Here is a 24,080-nt window from a genome sequence, read left to right on the forward strand (position 1 = left end):
GCCTTTTCTAGGTCTATAAACGCCAAGTATGTTGGTTTGTTTTTCTTTAATCTTCCTTCTACTATTAATCTGAGGCCTAAAATTGCTTCCCTTGTCCCTATACTTTTCCTGAAACCAAATTGGTCTTCTCCTAACACTTCCTCCACTCTCCTCTCAATTCTTCTGTATAGAATTCTAGTTAAGATTTTTGATCCGTGACTACTTAAACTAATTGTTCTGTATTCTTCACATTTATCTGCCCCTGCTTTCTTTGGTATCATTACTATAACACTTTTTTTTGAAGTCTGACGGAAATTCCCCTTTTTCATAAATATTACACACCAGTTTGTATAATCTATCAATCGCTTCCTCACCTGCACTGCGCAGTAATTCTACAGGTATTCCGTCTACTCCAGGAGCCTTTCTGCCATTTAAATCTTTTAATGCTCTCTTAAATTCAGATCTCAGTATCGTTTCTCCCATTTCATTCTCCTCAACTTCCACTTCTTCCTCTATAACACCATTTTCTAATTCATTTCCTCCGTATAACTCTCCAATATATTCCACCCATCTATCGACTTTACCTTTCGTATTATATATTGGTGTACCATCTTTTGTTAAGCTTTCTTAATTCAGTGCCGGTACTTCGCCGCATCACTTCTTCATATAATGAACATTCGTGTTTCTCCAGTCCCCCAAAAGTATGGTTAATTAGAAGCCAACAAAAAAACGGTGGCAAGTGAATAATGTAGAGAAAACATTAAACGTTGAAATATAATATCTTTCGGACAGGTCTCGAACTATCTATTTTCCCGTACGACCAGAATAATTTAACCTAACCGGGAGACGAACCCGTTATATAAGATGATTCTCGAAAAACGTAAAGAACTTTCAAAACATGTTTTATTGGTGAAAATAAAGAAGAAAGTCATAAAAAAATAGGTTCGTTAACGCTTCTTTATTGAATGTAGGATGGCTAAAGATTTCGTTCTGATTTCTGCGCCTCCGGTAAAATTAAATTATTTTTGGGACCCAAAAAATTAAGAGGTAAATTTAGAGGTTTTAAAAGAAATCTGACCAGAAAAGTTGAAAAAACAAAATAGGACCCAAAATTTTATTTTTAGTACTTTTCGAGAAATCTGGATTAAAAAACAAAACATTGGGTTCGAAAAGCACACTAATTTATATTCGGCGTAAAATAACTTTGTTAAATGACCGGTAATAAATACTTAATGTTTTAAACCCGTTACATAATTTGATTCTGAGTAAAACGGTATGAATAAATTCCAGAACTAAATAAAAAATTAAGCATTTCAAAGTTTTATTAAAAACAAACGAAAAATAAAATATTCAATATTACAAAACAAAAGACTAAACGTTTTAAAAAAGTAAACTATCAATTCTTAAATCAGATTTATTCAAAAATATTAAATATACTCCTTAATTTGGGTTCCAAAAATTATAATCGGGCTTGATTTTACCGAAAGCGTAGAAATCAGGGCGAAAGTTTACGCCAGCCGATACTCGCTAACGGAAGCGTTTCCGAACCTTACTAGTTACATTTTTACTATTTAAATATCCTGAAAATATGTTACATCATTCGTGAAACATCCTGTAAATAAAATATAAAGTACGTAATCAAAATTATTGGGGGGAAAACACGCCAACATTTCAATATCTTGGATCACTTTAGCCGAAAGATAGATAAGAAAATATAAATTAATCAAACGATAAAACCCCATGATATGATCAAACAGAAGATCGAAACTATAAATTAAAATCTATCTGAAAAAAATAATTAAAAAGGAATTAATTAATTCCCGACGCTTAACGGCAAAAATGAAAGGAAAATTGTTTTTTACGAATAAAACTAAAGAAACGTAAAATTAAGTTATAAATCGAACCCGGAACCTGGAGAAGATTTCCCAATTACATTACCACACCGTACCAGAACCAAAAACACAATACGAACAGATTAATATAAGAACCGTAATTACACGTAACATTTCTATTACGTTCAATGAACCGTTTCATCGATAATTATAACAACGATTAAATGATATAATCGGCCTGACAGTTTAATAATAAGATACCAAAAACAACGGTCGAAAAGTATTTCAAAACCGGCAAATCTTAAAAAATAAATAAATAAAAAAGTACGCTTGGATCGAGTAAAATACGATAAGAGAAAGGGACGGCCAACGTTGAACGAAATTTCGTTCCAGGCAGCGGTTTTGTACTTTCACGATTTCTTATGCGCATATATTATTTTCATACACACGCTCTAATATAAAATACCCTACGCACGAACCGCTTAAAAAAAATTACACAAGAAAATTTTTATGAAAAATTATTAAATCATCGACATTTATTAGTAAACCTTAGATTTATAATGAATTGACGAAATCAAAAATATAAATTAAAACCACACACGACCCGTTAATTTATAGCAACATAATCCCATTACACTACCCGAGATTAACCCAACACATTTTCAACTTAAAAAAAACACAAATTATATTAAATTACAACTTTAGATTCATTTTTCACAATTAAATTCAGATTATGAGGTCTATAGTGGCAGTTAACTGGAAAATAAATGAAAGTAATAGATGTGTTGATTCAAAAAGATCTCCGTATATTAAAAGAAAAAAAAAACACCACAAACATTAAAAGATTTAAGCTAAATCTACTTTAAAATTTAAAGAAGTTTCGTAATAATAACTACCAACTTTAACTAGTTATATATATATATTTTTTGTCGTAAACATTCTTGAAACCCATACTTAAGATAACATTTTTAACAACTTCGTCGCACCGACGAAACTTTACGAGCACGGTCTGATTTTACTTTAAAAGTTGATTTCTGGAGCGATAAAACTAATTAAAAAAAAACCGATTTGTGCCAAATCAGTAGAATATTGTCGCATCTACTGCACCTTACTAAACACTTTTTTTTTATCACTATGTATTCTATCGGATCCTACCGATGAATTTTCAATTTTTATCTTTCTTCCCTCGACCGCTTTCCTTTCATAGATTTGAAAAAGCTTAATATTTATTATTTGTTACAATTATCGGCCGATCATAGCAATAAACATCATGAAAAAATAAAATCATTTGGAAACACTAGTACCATTAATAAATAAGGTAGCGTTTATTTAATTTACGATTTCTTGATATACTTTCTCATGCAATTTTTTTTCTGTTAAAATACGAAATTTGACATTAATGTTTAACAACGCACGTTACACAAGGATATAGCTAGTTACTATTGCGTTTAAAGTAAACAAGAACGTAATACGAGCGCGTATTGTGATATAGTACCAACTTATGAAATAATTTCCCTTACACCATTACTATTTCAAAAAAGTCCCTAATTTCTGGTGCTTTCCAAATCTACTGTAGAATAAATAAATACACAAACTTTAAAAAATGATTTTTATTAAAAAAAAAAAAAAAAAAATTGCTCATCTATCTGCATCTTAGTAAAAGTCCTGAGTTTTTCCTAGGAGTTGAAATCTCAAGAGTTTTTAGGGTTAATTTATTTGTAGTAGTTAGGTATGAAGGTATCATTTAATGTTATGTTGTTTTCAGCCGTGGAGATATAATTTAATGTCGAAAAAATCGTTATTATTACGTTTGACTTTACTTAAATCAAAACTGTATGAAGAAGGAGCGAGTGTTTTTTGTCTGGGAGTGTTTTATGGAAAAAAAACCGCTTAAACGAACTCGGGTTTAAAATGGGCCCGAACCTTAAAGGTCTCGGTTGCCATCACCTTGAATGTGTGGAAAACTCAGTAATCCAGCTCCAATACGGGAGGGTTTAGGCACTGACCGAAAGCGGACTAGAGCAGAGAGATAGAGTATGTTTTCATTAGAGACTTATTAATTAAATTTGTGAATCTAGAGGACTTTCGGTAAATTAAATTGTAGGAAAATATTGTCGTCGTTGCGATCACTATTTGTTTTGTTGGTACGACGATCGTATTTTTGGTATGTGAAGACCCAATCTAGTAATGATCTGAGTGCACAGTCTAATTGAAGGTGGATATAGAAAGGTTTACGGATTGATAGGTAAGCACGTGGATCGCGATTCCGCGAATCGGTTATTTGATAGTTGAGAGACAATAGCTGGTCGCGGTTGGAAAAGGCCAAACGAAGGCTATAGTAAGGTGTATAAATACACTATCGAGGTATTTGCATCGGTGGCATCCTGAAAGAGGCCAGACTGACGATTGTATTGTGTTATCAAGTTTAGAGGGTCTAAAAGACGACCTCCGGTAAAGCCCATCCAGAGCTATGAACGGAGAGGGCGGTGTGGCAACCTGGATCGTCACAAGGCGAATGTCTTCCTCCAGGGAGATCAGGATGCCCTTACCTTAAGCCTTTTGACAAGCCTCAAAGTGCGTGTCAAAGACTTATCAAAAATAATCTTACAATAATCGTATCTAAAAATTATAAAAAAAATTATCGAAACGGATTTTTTTTTAATTTTTTAGATGACAGAATCCATAGAGCATATAAAAAAAATATTCAAGAATTTTAATTTCGTTTTTTAACGATGACGTTTTAGGTGAGTTGATTACAAACGAAATAAAGAATTTATTTTTAACTCTTATGACTTTTAACCAAAAAATCAGAATAGTAGATGGTGGAAATAAATTCCCTTCAACTAAAACGATGACTAGCATAAATTTAACTAACTGCAAAAAATTTCCAACTAAAAAAAATAATAATAAAACAAAAATTAACGGGTAAATGCTCAAGTAATTTTTTTTAATATTTAGAAAAAATATACACGAACAAAAATTTAATTTTTATTCATTCGTCCTTCAGGTCACATATTTCGTTCTACCAATTTTTTTTTTCAAATTAATTTACTGTTCAACAACAGAATTAGAATTATTAAGAATAAATATACCTGGTCATTTAATTATTATTAATACACGATGGAGAGGGGGTAGAAATTTAATTTGCAAACGCGTGCATACAGACACGAACGTTAATAAAGCGATTGGTCGCGTCATTTCTTTACAGCGAATGAATGGTTGAAGTATAACCGATGGAATAATAATTATAAAAAAAACAAGATGGACGGTATGAAGAGAAAAATTACGCACAATAAATTCGTTCATGGTAATCGGTTACGCTAGAATTACACCTTAAAGAGAGGGCGACTATATATATATATATATATATATAGTCGCCGATAACGAACGACGTGTGGTCGAAGTAACACAGACTCATTCGGCTTGACGGCACGTACTATGACACGGTGGACTACAGAGACTTGACAGAACGTAGACAATCTCAATAATAACACACCGATACACTTCCGGCAATAAGAATAGAGAAAAAAAGAAGCAATAAAAAAAGTGGTGTAAAAAAATTTTTTAATTAAAAAATAAAGCACAGTTTGTATAATCGTAACGAATTTAATGTAGCCAACCTAAAATTAAAATTTACTTAATAATAATCTTTTTTAACGTAATAAACGGTTACCCTGGTCGTGCAATATATATATATATATTATAAATAAAACTTCAATTTACGGAAAACTACTTTCATTTTTCTTTTTTTTCAATTAAATTAATTTAAGCTACCAATATATATATAATTCATATTTATAAATAAAAATAATTTAATTAATATTCAATTTTTAAATAATAATACAATAGTATAGATATAGCAAAAAAAAAATTCAAGGTTTTTCTACATAAACAAAATTATGATATTTATCCATTACACATTTTAAGTAGGGATAAATTTTATACTAAATTACATTTAATTACAATTTAATCACCACAAAACCTAATAATTACACAACAAAAATAACCATAATTTATTTAAATAATATCATATTGGTATAGATTAATATAAAGACCGACCTTTCGATAATTAATTATTTGTACTTAGTAAAAAGGAAGTATTATGATCTCGAAAAATTTCGGTTTTCAGATTTCAACGGAAATATCCATTTTGACCGTCCCTGAATCCATTTTTCTAGTTTCGGAAAATCCAGAAACGTTTGGATTTTGGACTTTTTCTTAATAACAGTAATAACCCCTCATTGATATCTTTTTAACGATATATCATAAGTGGTACTTATTTTCATTAGTTCCAAAGTTATACCCAAATAAAATTTTAATTAATGAAATATTTGGATCTTACAAGGGGAAGGAACATCCGGTTGGAATCAGATATTATCTCCTTTTCTTTTTTTAACTTTTTTTTTTAATTTAAATATATTGATTTATTAATAATTATTAACCCACGATTGTAAAACAAAAATTACAATAATAACAATAAAAAAGAATATGAAAAAATCAGAAGTTGCGTATATGTAATTTAATAGGCATTATTACGTATGCGTATAGGTAATAGATTTGATCAGACATCTGATTATTTAATAATAATTGAAGATTATAATTTAGAATCGTATTATATTTGGATTTTCTAGTTGAATTTTTGTTTAATTTTATCTACCTTAAAGTTAACTACAGTGACTGAAAAATAGACCCTCACAAGAACAACATATACACTGAGGCATACATGCTCGATCTTCGATAAATTGCAAAAAAGTTTTATCTTTTAGTTTATTGTCCTCTGATATTGTCGGACAATATTTTCCGTAAGTCGGAGTTGATAATCGTTTCGTTCATCTATTTTCTGTTGCCATTATTTAATCGCTCTTTTGTTTGATATAATTCTGATCTTAATTTGTGTACACGTTCTCTACATTTCAAATTTTCTCTTTTTATATTCATCAACCTCTCTCAATCTTTTTATTCTTTCCTTGGGCTTAACGTTTTCCTCCTCTTTATTATCATCTTCTCTTAACATTTTTTATTCTTTCTTTGTTTACAACATTTTCTTCCTGTTTATTTTTTTTGTTTGCAACATTTTCTTCCTTTTTTCATTTTCCTTTAACTTTTTTTTTTTAATTTAAATATTCTGATTTATTAAATAGTCATTAACCTCTGATTGTAAAAAAAATTACGATAATAATTCAACAACAATAAAAAAATATATCAAGTTATTAATGAAATAAAATTTTATGTACTTTTCATTTTTTAAAAATGTGTATGTAATTTAATAGGCGTACAAGGAAGTTATGTGGTGTCCATATCAGACTTTTCTTCATTATTTAAAGGGCTATTAAGATTAAAGTAGCTTTGATACCTACATTATATTACAGACAGAAAATTAGAAGCATTTTTTTTAAATTACCTTCATAAAAGTTATACTTTCATTTTTTCAATACTTTTTATACAATTTTTTATAGCAATCACTTCTTAATAAATAAATATTCTATAAATTTTTCCAGAGTAAGGGAGCTCCTAAATTATCGAAATAAAAAAAAAACATTTTTTTATTCGAAATTTGGGAATTTTAATGACGTGACGACGTAATAAGCAAAGTTACGGAATATTTTTGCTAGCTTTTTTTTAAATTATTCACGAAAACGTATACATTTTTAACTAAAATATACTCAGCTTATACAAAAAAAAAAGTGAATTATTCCGCTCTACTGTTTATGCTCGGATAACTTTATCAAAATATTGCATAATTACATTAATTTATTCATTAATTTTAATTTTATAAATTAATTCCATGTTTTTTTTTGTTTTTTTTTACAGATGATCACTAAAGAAGCCATACAATTACTAATAATAGTATGCGCAATGGTCGTTTGCGCATATTCTAAAGAATATATTTTAGAAGATTTAGTAGCAATGGAAGATAACAATAGAAGATACTCGCATAATTCAGCAGTAACTGCTAATATTAACAATGGTAATTATTATTAACATCAAAAACTAAATATTACAGTAAAATTATATTAATAAATGAACAATTTCCGCATGAGAATAATAACAAATGAAAACGATCAGGAACTAAACATTTATTTCTACCGTTAATTAAAATTAAACGCATATATTATTAAATTTAAAAAAGGCTACGTTAAACTGCAATGAAGAATGAAAATACAACTAACATATAAAATTACATACGTTCTTATAATAATAATAGGCAGGGAAATCCAAGGTTTTCATTTATTTTTATTATTATTTATTAAATAGTTTCTATTTAATTTAGAATTTTTACGGTGGACTTAAAACAATGAAATAAACATTCCCTTTAGTTTTTCAAGCGAAGCGAAAATCGCTTTTAATATTAATAATAAAAATGAAGGTCGAAGCCGTTTGTTTTTATTACAATTTCAACCTAAAAAAATATTATATAGAGAATACCTTAACTTATAAAGAATTTCTAACATTTATTCGCAATTTACATATTTCAGAAGAAAAAAAAACCCAATTTTTTTCTTAAAATATTTTATAGTTCTCTGTTAAAACGGAATCATTTGAAAAGTTTTTTATTAAAACTTTTCAATAAAGCCTGTAGTACAGTCAATTTTTATTTGAAAATCCTTACACACCGATTACCTACCTATTTTTTCCCATATGTTAGGGGTGATGAGGGAAGCTTAACTCCAGATTTTTGTAAAACTCAAAAAGTTTTTGAATGCGTTTTTCTCTGAATCTATGCATTTTAGAGAAAAGTTTTTCAAACAAAAAATGTAGAGGACATTCTCCTCTACAATTAATGTTTTTGAAGTTATGCCGTATAATTTGAAATTGAAATACTAGGTGGCGCTGAAATTGTAAAAAACGTGTTTTTTCGGGTTTTTCACCGGATAAAATTGTTTTTCGTCTGTATTGCATATGGAAAAGTTGTTAATCTCAAAAAAACAGACAACTTTTATTTAAACAATTTTCTTGTACGACTTACCGTTTTGGAGCTGTAGCTTGTGAAAGTGTGAAAATATTGTGAATTGGGCACGTGTTCGAAACCGGTCTACAACGTTTTTTCGAATATTTCGAGTTTTTCAAAAATCTATGGGAGGGGAATGTTAAAAATCTGGAGTTAAGCTTCCCTCATCACCCCTAACGCATGGACAAAAGATCAATCGGTAGGTAAGGATTTTCAAATACAGCCTATTTTGATGACAAATTGCCTGTACTACTGCTTTTTTTCGGTTATCATTAAGCAATAATCGTTGACTCATCATTCACCAATCTTGTAAACAATTTGAAATATTAAAATTTGTAGATATTTTAAAGAAAATAATGTAACATTTCAAATTTCTTTAAAACAAATGTATCATTTCCAAAGAAATCCAAAAACATTTTTACAAGAAGAAAAAGTCGTAAGTAATATATATTAACGGGTAATGGAAAGTAAAAGTACTGCTTGCGGGAAAATAAGAAAAATATGCTCCCATTTTAACTAAGAAAACCGAATACCCTAAAACTAACTTCAAAAATTTTACGGCCCGTATAATTTCCGATTAACTAACCGCGGACCACGTACATTAAATTTTTCTCCTGATAATCGAAGAAACGAAATTAACATTTAGTACGGAATAAATTATTTAATAGGAACACGGCAATAAACGGTAACCATTACCCGTTTCGTATGCCGTTGTACCGGTTACCTTAGAGATATTGTACACCAGCACGGTATACAAAAATCTATCTTCCCTAAATAACATTTCTAATTTCACACGTATGTTATTTAATTTTATTTCAGATAAAGATGGACGGAACAAAATGCCATTTTTTTGTAATTATTATAATTACAGCTGTTATTTATTAAAGGAATAATTTTCTTCTGGATTTTTTTTTTTAATTTATTGCATTTTGTTACAGAAGGAGAATCGCAGAGAATAACAAAACGGCCGATAACGATAGCACGACATAAAAAAGCAGATGACGGTGAAAAAGGAGGCGGAGAAAGCGTAACGGAGACGGTGAAAAAGAATAGTAACAAAGATGACGACGACGAAGATAAGGCGTCGCTGGCTCAACAAGTCGCCGACGGTAAATACGGTCTCATACAGAAGGAGATATTTCCAGAAGAACCGCAAAGGCCGGGAATCATAAGCTACGAAGTCAATCCTGAGGTACCGCGCGATAACGTGAATAATCTCGGCGGTTTAAAACCGGAAGAGATTTGGTTGGCCGAAAACCATCTACTGGTACTCGCCGGCGGAGGAAAATACAGCGAGGACCGCGATAACGTAAACAACCCGTCGTGGCCGCCTATAGATAATTATAAAGCGCCACCGAGACAGGTGAAAATACCGCCGAATCCGAAAGTACCGCCGCCCTTTCCCGTTCAGTTAAGACCCGGAGGGCCGACGGAATTTATTAGAGGAATTAACGGTACGGGAGGCCCGCCGCCCTTCCCGTTTTTCCCACCGCCGGGCGGAAATTTTTCCGGAACGATACCGCAGTCGCCGTTTTTTCCACCACCAGCCGGTTTGTATCAGGGAAACTTCACTCCGGGGAACGGCCCGTACGGACCGATACAACCGTTCCCCTTTCCGCCACCGACAGCAATACGAAACGGATCGATACGACCTCCTCCTACAGGATTTTTTCCTCCGGGAATACCACCGGGAGCCAATTTTCTCCCTCCGCCGGGAAATTTTACAGAACCGTTAGACGAGGACGACCCGTCGATATACTATCCGCCGCCTTACGACTTCGTTTACAAGCGAGAAAACGGGACGGCGGTACCGCCGGGTCCCCTGGTACCGGGAATAATACTTCCGCCGCCGCCGGACTTTTTCGCGCCGTTGGAAGAGGAGAGGCGACCGAAAACGAAACGACCGCCGGCACGCAAATCGAAAAGACCGCAACAACCGCCGTCAGCGTACCGCGGGAAATCTCAACACGGCTACCCGTCGACGACGACGAGACGTCCCGCCGTACAAATTGTCACAGATGAACCCTTCCGGCAACCCGATCTGAACGAAGTGACGCCGGCTACGTTGAAGCACGCGATACCGCCGAACGCCGTGATTAGCGGATGGGTGCCGATACCGGCTCCGAGACCGTTCTACATAACAGGACCGAGAAAACCGCTCGTTCAAAATCCACGTTTAAATAACGCACAACAAAACGGCTACGATTACGATAAACCGGAAGCTCCGCTCCGGACGCTGAAAGACCAGGCCGAATGGACCGAAAGTAACATCACAAGACCGGTATTATTTTCACCCGACGGCGGTCAAAACTATTTAAGACAAAACGGATATCCAGAAGCGTTTAAAGTACCGTACCGTCCTACCACGACGATATCTCCAGCGCCGTACCGACCAGCGCCGGGCGAAATCGATAATCAACAGAAAGGTAAAGCCCTTAAAACGTTCTACTTTTACGAAGAACCGATTCAACAACAAGTCGCGATATCGTCTCCGATACCGCCGGAATGGTCTGAATGTACAGTAGGTTGCTACACTACGGCAAGACCGTCTGCGTTAGAATACTTCAACACGCCACAACCGCCGTTAAAACAACACACCACTAATCGTCCTGCTTCACCGCTACAATATTTCTACATAACGAAACCGCCGACGCCGTTAGAAACTAGTACCGATAAACCGCCGGTATACGAATACAGTTACACGGCGCCCGGTTACGGAACGTTAGAAGCGCCGAAACTGAGCGGGGCTTCGACACCGCGGCCGCCGCAATCGTTACAATACGACAACTATTACGATTACGACGTACCGCGATCGTCGACTCCGTACCCTGCAGCACCGTACTCGACCACACAGTCGCCGCCGATCTTACGCACCACAACGCCACGACCGGAAATATCGTACGACCGAAGACCAGAAACCGCGGTGTATAATCAGAGATCAAAATCTACACAAAAAACCACAACGTCGTCGCCTTATATCGTTCAAACGGAGAATCCGTATCACGCGTACTTTACGCAACACGATATTTCACTGATCGACGATATAACAAAAAAATACTTTACGATATTCGGCCAGAAATTAAACTTCGGAGACGGACCGACTACACCTCTGTCGCCGGTATCCCATTTAGAAGATGTAACCGCAAAAACACCGCCACCGGTACAACAGAACACGCACAAAAAGGTAAAATTTCCGACCGCTTCACAACCGACGTCACAACAGCCGCCGTACTCGCAGAAATCGTATCCGTACTACTGGTCAACGCAAAGACCGTCCGTCCAACAAAACATTTATCAACGATATCCCGAATACGACTACTACGAGGATTCCATCGACGACGATCAGAAGTTAGACTACAGATATAAAACGATACAAGATCTGTACAACACCGGATTCGGACGACAACCCCAGCACGCGGGGTTAATTCAACGACCGCACCAAGTATCGTACGAAGGCGACACAAGAGTGAATTTCGTCCAACCGTTACCGCCTAAAAATCCAGACGCCGAAGAATTCGAAACCGTATCGTTGAAAAACAGGTACCGGCCCCGACCGGCCGGACTGTACACACCCGGTCGTGCGCAAGCGCAATCGACAACACCGCCGCCTTCGTTAGTTCACGATACCAGAGTGAATTATCTACAACCTTTACCGAATAAAGAACCGTTAGCGGAAGAATTCGACCCGGAATTATTAAAAAGTAGGTACGATCATCAAGGACAAAATCGTCCTTCTAACGCGGCTTACCCGCCGTACTCGATAAAATCGGTCGGATTGGTGCAATCGACTCGACCGCCGCCGATATCGCTCCACGGCGACACGGACGTCAACTACGCGCAACCGTTACCGCCGATTAATCCGGACGCCGAAGAATTCGATCCGAGAACGAGACAAAAAATCATAACGGACTTATATCAGCAATTCGTCGGACGGGCCCAGAGTCTGATCCAAAGACCCCGACTGCAACCGTCGTTAGCCGCGGACACGAGGGTCAACGACCTTTACGCTAAACAAAACCCGACGCCCGAACCTCAATCGGAATTATATAATCCGTCGTCGCAAAGACAAACCGACGGATTACCTTCGGATAGCAATCCGGGTCAGAACGGCGTAATAGCGTATACATTACCGGGTAACGGTGGCGGCCACTTTTATTTTCTGACTCCGCAATCGGTAGGTTACCCGTCGTCGGATATACAACAAAATATTTACAGAAGGAATGTAAGGAGGCAAAGCAATCAAGACGACAGAAGATACGAAAGAAGAACCGGCAGCGAAAATAATAACGGCGATGAAAGAAGAACAAATAATAATGAAAATCGTGCAAGAAAACAATGACAAAATTTTTTTTAATTTAATTTATAAATGCCATTTAATATATTATTTATTTATATCCAAAAATAAAACTGGAAGAATGATTTTACTGTGTAAAGCTGACAAAACTATAAATAAATGAACTTTTTATTTTAAAATTTATAAACCCACAATTTACATATCGGGTTAAATACTACGTGAAAAGTACCAACAGTACTTACAGCAGTGTACTGGACAACTCAAAAATCAAACTGCGCATATTCCAACGACGCTTCCATCAAACTGAAGTGTACTTTTAAATAGTTCTTATTAATTTAAAAAATATATATATATATGCGTATAAATTGTGTTTTTAAGAGCACGAAAAAAACAGATAATATTAAATAAATATAGCATAATAATCGAAACAAAAGATAAATAAATCTTAATTACCGTGTGTGATTATTAAAATAAATGTAAATAAATAAATGTACGTAGAATAAAAGGATGTGCTAAAATATGTATTATGTACGCCAAATTAGGCGGACATAAAATTTAGTTTTGTCAGATTATGTTGTGTGTTTAATTATTACTACCTAATTTCTTTTTTTAATTTATGTAATAATATATTTATGTAATAAGATATTTAAATCATTATAAAATTATGTAAATGATGCTCAAGTAAATAAATAAATTTAAGTACTACATTAATTTATTACGTTATATAAAAATTACACGTAAAATGATACCGCTTATATCTTCTTAAAAATATAAACAATACACCTTCCAAACACTAAATCTATATTCATCGTAAAATATAGATACTGCATTACGAATATGCTAAACTAATCGCTTGCAATACTAACAGAATACTATTCAATATTAAAAGTTACGTTTTTTATAACCCATAATGAAAATCACGTAGTATATATAACAAAGTAAGAAGATTTTTATACTGCAATTAGCTTATAAATAATTTTTATGTTTATTGAAATTAATTTTACAAAAACAAGGGGCAGCCACTTAGCTTAAGGGCTTGTGCAATATAATTGAATAACTCAAAATACTAATAAAAAAATTTAAAAAAGTAGTAATTTTTAAAAAAATGTTTTTTGATCGGTTCTAAAAAGAAACTTTTCAAGAAAATTGGTTAATCCTATTAAAAGATAAAGGATAAAAATTACACACGCCCACATTCACCTATAATGCTAATAATGATACTTGCTGATCATTGGTTATTGCTTTTTCGTTATTCTTATTATTATTATGACATTACTGTGATAAATTATTAGTTAAAATATTACTATCCCTTTTGTAATAACAACCGATCTTATTTATTGCTGCCGTCTGAAAAAAAATAAAATGAGGTTGAACATTTTCAACAACAGTTCCGCCGATTGAAATCCCAAATTTTTCTTTAAAAAAAAACACTTTTTTTAATAATTGAAAATATTATGAAGAGTACAGTAAAAAAGCTTTGATGTCAATCTACTTTTCAAAATGTATTATTTAACAGAATCAATCTTATTCCATTTATATATATATTAGGTAGTTAACATATATAAAATGATATGCTGTGTAATTTTATTTTTTTCTAATAAAATATATGCGGCTGTTAACGTGATAAATTTAGTAATAAGTCTTAATTAGTATTTTGTTATTATTATTATTATTGCTCGTAAGTATTATTATAATAATATTAATTTCATACGACTTGTGTGATACTCTTTCCTCCGTATTTTTTAAATACAATAAATTAAAAATTTTAAGAATATATTTTATTGTATTTTATAGAAAATACGTCAGTAATGTATTGTAAAATTTAACATCATTAAGAATGGATTTTATCGTTAAATAATTAAAATTACAACATACATAACCCACACACATTCACCCGCGCACACGCATAAAACATACACAGCAAATTATTATGGCATTGATTACTTAAACAACCACCACTTATTTAAATGGGAAAACGATTACACAACAAATGACTAGAAATGAACCGATGAATCATTTCACGGCATTAATGATACGATGTTATATCCAGATCTTAGCTTATCTAAATACCAAATAAACCATATTTTTATTTAATTATTAATTTCATCCTGTTATGAAAAAGATCGACGATTACATAAATACAAGATAATATCTATCAAACAAAATTCCCTCATCGGTACAACAATGACAAATAATCCGGTTAAAATAAATGCAATAAGGTAAGATGTTTAATCCGCTTTTAAAAATTAATAAATATTTAAAGTTCAACAAGATGAACATATTTTATTGATTACATAACCTAAAAATTCCCGCTCTTTTTTACCCGCGAGCTCGCGGGAAAAAAAGAGCGGGAAATTATCGTACTAAGGAAAAAATCGTACACTATTTATTTATTCGTATACACTAAATAACTGGCTAATAGCGGCTAAATAAATAATAAAATAATATGTATTACCAGTTATTACCTTAAACTAACTTTATTCTAACTGCTTATGTGTACAATAAAAAAAAACCGTCCATACATTCGGTGGATAATTATATATTAATAAAAATAAATATATTATTAAAACTCACATTAGAAATAATTAATTAAAAATTATAAAATAACGAAAATATGGTTTCAAATACGCTAACATGCGTGAAAAATATTACAGGATATAGAGATAAGCTTAAACCTTGATATAATTCCATTAGAATCCATAAAATTTTATTACGTCAGATCTACGAGTAAATTACCATTAGCGAGGCGAATAGATTACGAATAACCGTTACTAAAAAAAAACTCGCCATCAAAATCGCATTAATAAAACATAAAAATTATAAAACACCGAGTAAAAATTTCATTATACCGACTCAAATACGTACTTAAATAGAAATAAAAATATGACAATGAAGTAAAATCGTAGCGAAGGATTAACAAATAAACAAGAGCGCAACAGCAATAATTCACGAGCTTCAAAGATTGGCTAGCCTATTCGTGAACATTATATTCTTGGAAACATGCAGTACAACGTGCGGGTCGTAATGTTGATAGTTGCTCTACTATTTAATTATTCATTACTTATTTATATCTATTAAATAAGTTACCATTTATTGAAATTTTTATAAATATTTATAATTTAATTATAATTTTATGAAATCATTATTATAAATGTATACACGCTTACTCTTCGTTAAAAAAACGTGCCCGTTTATAAAACTATTCAATATTTATGTATTCGATCAACTTTATTAGAATATTTAGAGTATATTTTTCTTACTTTTTATTTTATTTTTATTTTATTTTTTTTTTTTTTAGTAAAGATCGGTGTATTATACGTAACCGTCTTTTTCATATCATTTCGAAAATTTTCAAATGTTAATGATTTATTTCGTAAAAAGGGAGTAGGGTTATTAAAATCAGAGCAAATGTTTTACAACGGATAGTAACAATCATCATTTAAATCTCGTACTGCAAATCACTTATAGAAAAAATAGCATAAAAAAGACATCGCAACACACATATGTGTATCAAGGGTGCAGTGATGCCGCAATGCTATTCCGGTTCCGCTTTCTGGCAGAAATAAAACTTAAAAGTTCTATTTCTGACCTAAGTTTTATTTTAACGTAAAAAATAAAATCTCAAATATAAAAATTAAACCGCCCGAAAATGTCCCTTGCTTTTGAATAACCGTAGGCAAACGTCGAACCCAACGACCGGATCGGTCAAGTGGTTAACTCGTCCTCACAAATCAGCTGATATCGAAGACGAGAATTCTAAGGTTCAAATCCGAGAAAAGGAATTTATTTTTATACAGATTTGAACACTAGATCGTGGATACCGGTTGTTCTTTGATGATCGGATTTCAATTAACCAAACATCTCAGGAATGGTCGGCCTGAGACTGGTACAAGACTACACTTCATTTACATTCATACACATCACCTTCATTCAACCTCTGAAATAATATCTTACGGTGATTCCGGACACCAAACAGAAAAAGAAAGGCAAACAGACAAAATAATTCGCTAAAAATCTACTTCACGAAAAAAAGTTAAAAGATTTGATATGAAAAAAAATAAATGTCGCCCCTTTTTATCGATTTAAACATCAAAATGGATGTGAATTTTCATAACAATGTCATGTAACCAGCCGCCTGTGGCTATGGACCATATACTATTCTTGCGGTCTCTATAATATAAATCAATCAATCGTTCCCGGTACTGGAAAATTTTCGAGTGCACCCACCTGGTGTATAATCACAAAAAAGCTGTACCGCATTCATTGAGATCTGACGATCGATGTAAAGGATTTAAAATAGTCGACGCATTTATTAATGCAAACAAATTTTTACCCTTATAATAACCTACGGTGGTAATAAATATGTCCATCTAAGGTGGCGGTGTAGGGATGATTCTAATAATGCGACATTTGACTTTCACATCAAATTTTTATTTTTATTTACATAGCTATATAAAACTAATACGAAAAATTGTTGCAATAAACAAAACTGACACTTAAAACACTTACAACGTAATGTAATTTTTAAACGTAGCTGAACTGGATAATTCTTAAACTAAATCGATTATAAAAAAAATAAATACAATCGTATTAATACTTTCAATTGAGTGAATACAAATACTTGCACGAATAAGTAAATAAAAAAATTCGGTTACATCTGGTCACATCTCTCGACGAACAATATATAACTTACGATAAAATGTAAATGCTAATTTATACGGGAACAAAATAAACTACACAAATTTTAATAATGTAATGATAAATTACGAATAAAGTAATAAAAACAATAATAAAGAGGTGACAGTATCACACAACTATTATTAATGCAACAATGTGTAATGTTTCAAGAAAACAAAAATAGCTTGTAATTAAAAAATAAAAAAATAAATAAATAAACATTATATAATTAATAATAAAAATAAAACTGTTTATTTGTTACATTATTTATCAATTCGTTTATTCCCAATTCCTCCTGATCCTAATATAAAGATACATCCCGAAGAAGTTAACTCATCACGGGTGAAACGACTTCTATTCTGATATCAACAGTATTTTGATTACAAAACATCACCCGACAGACTCTAATTTCCCATACATTTATCAAATTTCAAAAAAAAAAAAATGGTATAATATCCCACGACTTTCCCAGCTATTAATAATAAAAATTAAAAATCTGATGTGGGACACCACATGACTTCCTTGTACGCCTATTAAATTACATATACACATTTTTTTAATATTAAAAATACATAAAATTTTATTTCATTAATAACTTCTGATATTTTCTTTTTTTTTTCTTTTTATTACTGAATTATTATTTATCGTAAAACTTTTTTTTACAATCAGAGGTTAATAATTAATAAATTAATATATTTAAATTAAAAAAATAGAGATGGAAGTTGGATTCGAACCGATGTGCCTTATAAGGGCTCAAATATTTCATTAATAAAAATTTTATTTGGATATAACTGTGGAACCGATGAAAATATGTTGAAAAGATCTCAATGAGGGCTTATTACTGAAGTTAAGAAAAGTCCAAAATGCAATCTTTTTTTGTATTTTGGGCTATTTTGGACACTTTTGGTCCAGTCGATTGCAATCAAAAAGAGGATGTGCATAACTTGATGCTACAACAGTCCTAAACCCAAAACTTTCTACGGCTAATCCTTTTTGAGTTATGCGAGATACATACGTAGATACGTACAGAGTTCACGCCGAAACTAGTCAGAATAGATTAAGGGATGGTCAAAATGGATATTTTCGTTGAAATCTGAAAACCGAAATTTGTCGCGATCAAGGAAGTAAAAAGTGTTAGAACCAAAAAAGCAGAACATATATTTTCAAAAAAATATTCTTGTATAGATTAAACTTAACAAATTTACGAAATTAAAGTTTTCTCTAAATGTAAAATCTAAAAAAAAAATAAAGAAAATTTTCAAAAAAGATTTTTCTGAGTTTTAGATCCGAGGATCTGTAATTTAAAAATAAAACTGTAGACATTTCTACATATTAATACTACTACATATGGCCTGAAGTAATGTGTTAAACGGTTCCGGGTCGAGTCCTGGTAGAAAGGGGGCTGGCTTTAGCCAGTGCTGATGGCGGTTGGATAGTAACACAAGTGGGAACCCGGCACTCCGTGCATAAATGCATTTCCACCACCCCCACCCAAAATAAACCTATATATCAAGTATAAACTTTAAAAAAATATTTCTACAAATATATTTAAATTGAAGACAGATAGGGCAAGGTAACAAAAAAATATCTCGATTTTAAGATCTGGAGGTTTGATTTAAATAATTTTATACACACACACACAAACACTAGAAAAAAGGCGGGCCTACGGTCCACCGCGAAAATGTTACAAGGTTTATGTTTATTATACATGATTTTGCAAATTGTAATTAAATAACTTACATAAATTTTGCTTACTAACAACAACAAAACCTTTTACAACGAAAGCTTCACATTTTTAGCTGTTTTTTTAGTTTTGATTTTTTGACACGGCTCTAATCCCATTGTTTTCCTTTTTTATCCCAAAAAACACAAATATAATTTTAGATAAATCGTTCGAACGAATGAATCGTTCGCGCGCTGCGCGCAGCCGTCCGACGCACCACCATTGGTCCACTCTGCGCCAATAGCAGCTAAAAAAGAAGTGTGAGCGCATTCATCAAATAAACAAACAAACAAACCAAACCCACGCACCATTTTTTTTTTTTTATGGAGAGTGATATATATATGTAGGTAACAAATTTGTTTTAATAAAGTTTTCTCTAAAATGCTTCTGAAGAAAAATGAAATTAGTTTTTTCGCGATACAATCCTCAAACGAATTTTGTTGAAGATCAAAATCAGTGCGACACACATACGTTTGCACACACTTACGTACATGAGTTTTTTTCCTAAATGAACGAATTAGATCCTAAAATGTAAAGATTTTTTTTAAAAAACCGATACCCCATTTTTAACAATCACCATACTTTCCCCTATATAATAATTATCAGAAAAGTTAAAAGTATCAATACTGAGGTAAATTCGAACAAGCAACCCGTGAATTATAAAGAAAATTTTTTACTACACAATAACAACCTTACTTTAACAATACTGTAATTATTCCATTGATGAAAGAAAACATCCATAGTAAGATGCAGAATGTACCACTTAAAAAAATTATCGATGAAATCTAATTAAAAATTACAATATATAATTTTAAAATTAAAATAAATTCTTTATTCTGATCGATACATAATAATAATAATAACAATTACGTACATCACGTTAAGAATGGATAAGTATATTTTACTACATTGATAAAAAAGTAACCCAGATATTCCCTGAATGGATAAAGGGAAAACGGTGATAAAACACAATGATCAGGACAGAATTAAATACACAATTATTTATAAAATAAAAACCTCGAGATAGTTAGTAGTCGAAATTAATAACCATAATTAAAAATTCATAGTGATGGAAGACGCAGAAAACTAATTCAGAAAGCATCAAAATTGTATTATAGTTTGTTTTTGTTGCAAACGAAATTATCAAATTAGACTGATCAATTAATATCATCAATCTAACAAACAAAAAAAAAAATAGAAAAATATAATCATTAATTGATAATCTATCCACGTGAGCAGCAATATTACGTATACCTGAGAACACAATGCAAACATTTTAGCCGTATTTAGAATTAAATAATTACAAATGATCAAATGAATAATTTTTTGAACCACAAAAAAATCTACTTAATCTTAATTCGATTAAATCGATTAAAATAATTATTTTATTTAGCGGATTTTTGTTGTTTCCATAACTTCACCGTTCAGTATTGTAGTCATCGATCACCAATATTTTTTTTTTTTTTTTTTTTTTTTGAAACGTGCTATTTAAATAGAGATTTGAATGTTAATAAATGACAATGTACGTGTGTGTAACGTATTCCTGCTTCCTTTTATTGAGCACATTTTTTCGATTATACCTAAATAACGCTGAATTTTTTGAAAAAAAAAAATAAAGTGTGTTTGAAAAAAGAGGCAAGAAGTGTTTCGTTTTTATCGTTTTATGGAATATTATCATTGAAATCTGAAAATATGCTAATCTTTTAACTTTATCCCCCAGTGTATCTTTTAACAGTTAATGTTTTAACACCTCCCACTCTTTTTGATTAAGATAATTTAAGACAGCCTATGTTACTTCCACCCACCAGGTTGGTCTAGTGGTGAACGCTTCTTCCCAAATCAGCTGATTTGGAAGTCGAGAGTTGCAGCGTTCAAGTCCTAGTAAAGACAGTTATTTTATACGGATTTGAATACTAGATCGTGGATACCGGGGTTCTTTGGTGGTCGGGTTTCAATTAACCACACATCTCAGGAACGGTCGAACTGAGACTGTACAAGACTACACTTCATTTACACTCATACATATCATCCTCTGAAGTAATACCTGAACGGTAATTCTCGGAGGCTAAACAGAAAAAGAAAGAAAGCCTATGTTACTTCCAGATCGATGACCTGTATTACCCAAACGTTGGTTGTAATTGGTTAGATCTGCGAAGCTACAGAAGGGAACAACATATAAAATAATTAAAACAATTCCCACTCCTCCTTTGTACGCAGTCTGAGTAAAAATATGGACAAAATTTATAAGATTTAAAAATCAAACATAAAACAAAATGTCTGTACAATCAATAAAATTTCGGTTTTTATCGTCCCAACAAATATCTATCTATACATACTTCTTGATAAATATTTCAATCTACCTTTCTATCTTTTATCCATAAATTTTATTACAAACCCTTTTTCTCCTGATTCATACAAAAACATTTCTCTTATAAAGTGGAAAAACTACATACAAGGGAGTAACCGGAATCGCTTACGCTGGGCGGAATTGCCATAGTACGCGGTTATACCGCGTCAACCGGATTAAGATGTTATGTCTGACTCTATGATTTCTTCTTTTTTTTAAACTATTTCCCCTGCTTCTCGTTTTTTTTTTTGTCACAGCGGAGTTTAATGAACACCGCGCGTCCGTAAAGCTCTGTTTCCCGCTCGAAAAAATATGGTGATATTGAAAACAGCTAACAAAGAAACTGCTGCGGAAAAAACTAAAGTGTACCAGTGGATTTAATAAAATGGCGAAATGCTGACTGATGACAACCTTATTCTGGAAGTTTTTCAACTTCAGGAACGGACGAGAATGATGAAAAAATGGCGAAATGCTGATTGATGACAACTTTATTCTGGACGGTTTACAAGTTTCCGAACGGACGAGGATGATGAAAAAATTCGGTCAACTGTGCTTAAAGATCGATGACGTACCATTAAAGAAATTGAAAATTTGTCTGGAGTAACTTGGAGCTAGATTCAACAAATTTTTCGGAGGATTTGAAGATGAGAAGAGATGCACACAAAGTTTGTACCCCGGCTCCTTACCGACCAAAAAAAGAAAATCGCATGGAAACTTCCCGTGCTTTGAAAGAACAGTCCCAAACTGATCCAGATTTATTTACTAAAAAATTATTACTGGTGACGAATCATGGTGCTATGGTTAGTATCCCGAATTCAAACAACAATCAACCCAGTGGAAGACTGTAACGTCACCGGCCCAAAAAAAAAAAGCTCGTCAGGTGAAGTCGATCGGGGCAATGTCATTTGTTTTGTCGATAAGAGAGGGGTGATTCATTCGGAATTCGTTCCAACCGGTAAGGTTCTGAAAGCATTGCGCAAAAAAAAAAGGCCCGATTTTTAACAGATGGGCGACTAATTGGGGTTTTCACCGTGACGAGTACGAATCCGGGTTAGGCATGGAAATTTTCAAATACGTTACAAAATATTCATCTAATCCTCTGAAGTAATACCCCGAACGGTGGTGCCGGAGGTAAAAAAAAAAAAACAGGTCTTTCTCTCAGTGCGCTAATTTTTACATAAAACGGCATAACTCCTTATCTTTTCCCCATTTATTCACCTGATTTAGCAAAGTGTGATTATTTTTTGTACCGAGAATGAAGAGGGACTTGAAAGGAAAGCGTTTTGCCAACATGGATGAGGTGAAGAGAAATACGAGGAAGGTGCTCCGTTGGGCATCACAACGAAGGAATTTAAAAGATGTTTTGAACAATGGAGAGTATTTTAAAGAGTATTGATTTTTTTTCGTAAATAATTAAATATAAATTTAAAAAAAGAAGATTTCCGGTTATTTATGGATATCTCCCTCGTACATCCAGTATCTGGGTAAAATTAATCCCAGCATTTTTATTTTTACAGTTCATTTTTTTTTTTACAATGATTAACAAAAACTGAATACATTTAAAATAAAATTTATTTTTTCAAAGAACAAAACTTTATTGATATTCTATTACACCGGAGAACAAGTGTTAAAAAACGAATAAATAAAATAAACATGAGCAATGATTTTTTTAAGGTCCATTGAATACGTTTTTTTTTTTTTTTTAAAAAAGGTCATTGACATTCGTTGATGGTGAAGAGTTAGTATTCAAAACTACAAAAACCATCATAAAGTTTTAGCGGTTAAACAAAATTCTTGAAAATCGGCTTTAAAATAGAATAATCTGAAACCGCAAATCCGTGACAAAAAAGGAAATGTAGTTTATGTAACACAAGAAAGCATAAAGGAAGACTTGGGGAAATTTTACGTAAGATATGTATTTTAATAACCAACAACCGTAAAAAAATGCGAACAAGATACTGTAAATCACAACAGTGTAAAAAAAAAAAAATATTTCCTAAAAAAAAAAAAACTTTGCTACATTCTTTAATTTTTAATTTTTACTTACCCGGCTATATCAGTTACTTACTACTACAGCTGCATCACAGCTATAAAGCTATAACCAATCGGGTAAAATTTGACCGTCTGGGTTTCTGCAAATATCGAAGTTTAAGACTTCATCAGTCCAAAAATTGCAACAAAAAAAGTAATAGAAATCTCCGAAAGATTTACTTGTGTTGTTCTAAATATTTATTATTAATATATCCGAACTAGCTCGACAAAAATTATTCGAATTTAGT

The 24,080-nt window shown here is 32.3% G+C and overlaps 2 protein-coding genes across 4 annotated transcripts in view; one reads left to right on the top strand and one right to left on the bottom strand.

Moving 5' to 3' along the window:
* Positions 1-13,626, top strand: part of LOC142332285 (uncharacterized) — a 58,433-nt gene extending 44,807 nt beyond the window's left edge. Inside the window, exons 2-3 of the mRNA XM_075378621.1 lie at positions 7,623-7,779; positions 9,699-13,626. Coding sequence (XP_075234736.1) covers positions 7,623-7,779; positions 9,699-13,099 — 3,558 coding nt within the window. The 3' untranslated portion in view covers positions 13,100-13,626. The remainder of the gene's footprint in view (positions 1-7,622; positions 7,780-9,698) is intronic.
* Positions 1-24,080, bottom strand: part of Naa15-16 (N-alpha-acetyltransferase 15/16) — a 375,203-nt gene that overhangs the window by 276,820 nt on the left and 74,303 nt on the right. The window lies entirely within an intron of this gene.

Source organism: Lycorma delicatula, chromosome 11, assembly GCF_047948215.1.
Source record: "Lycorma delicatula isolate Av1 chromosome 11, ASM4794821v1, whole genome shotgun sequence".
NCBI lineage: Eukaryota > Metazoa > Arthropoda > Insecta > Hemiptera > Fulgoridae > Lycorma > Lycorma delicatula.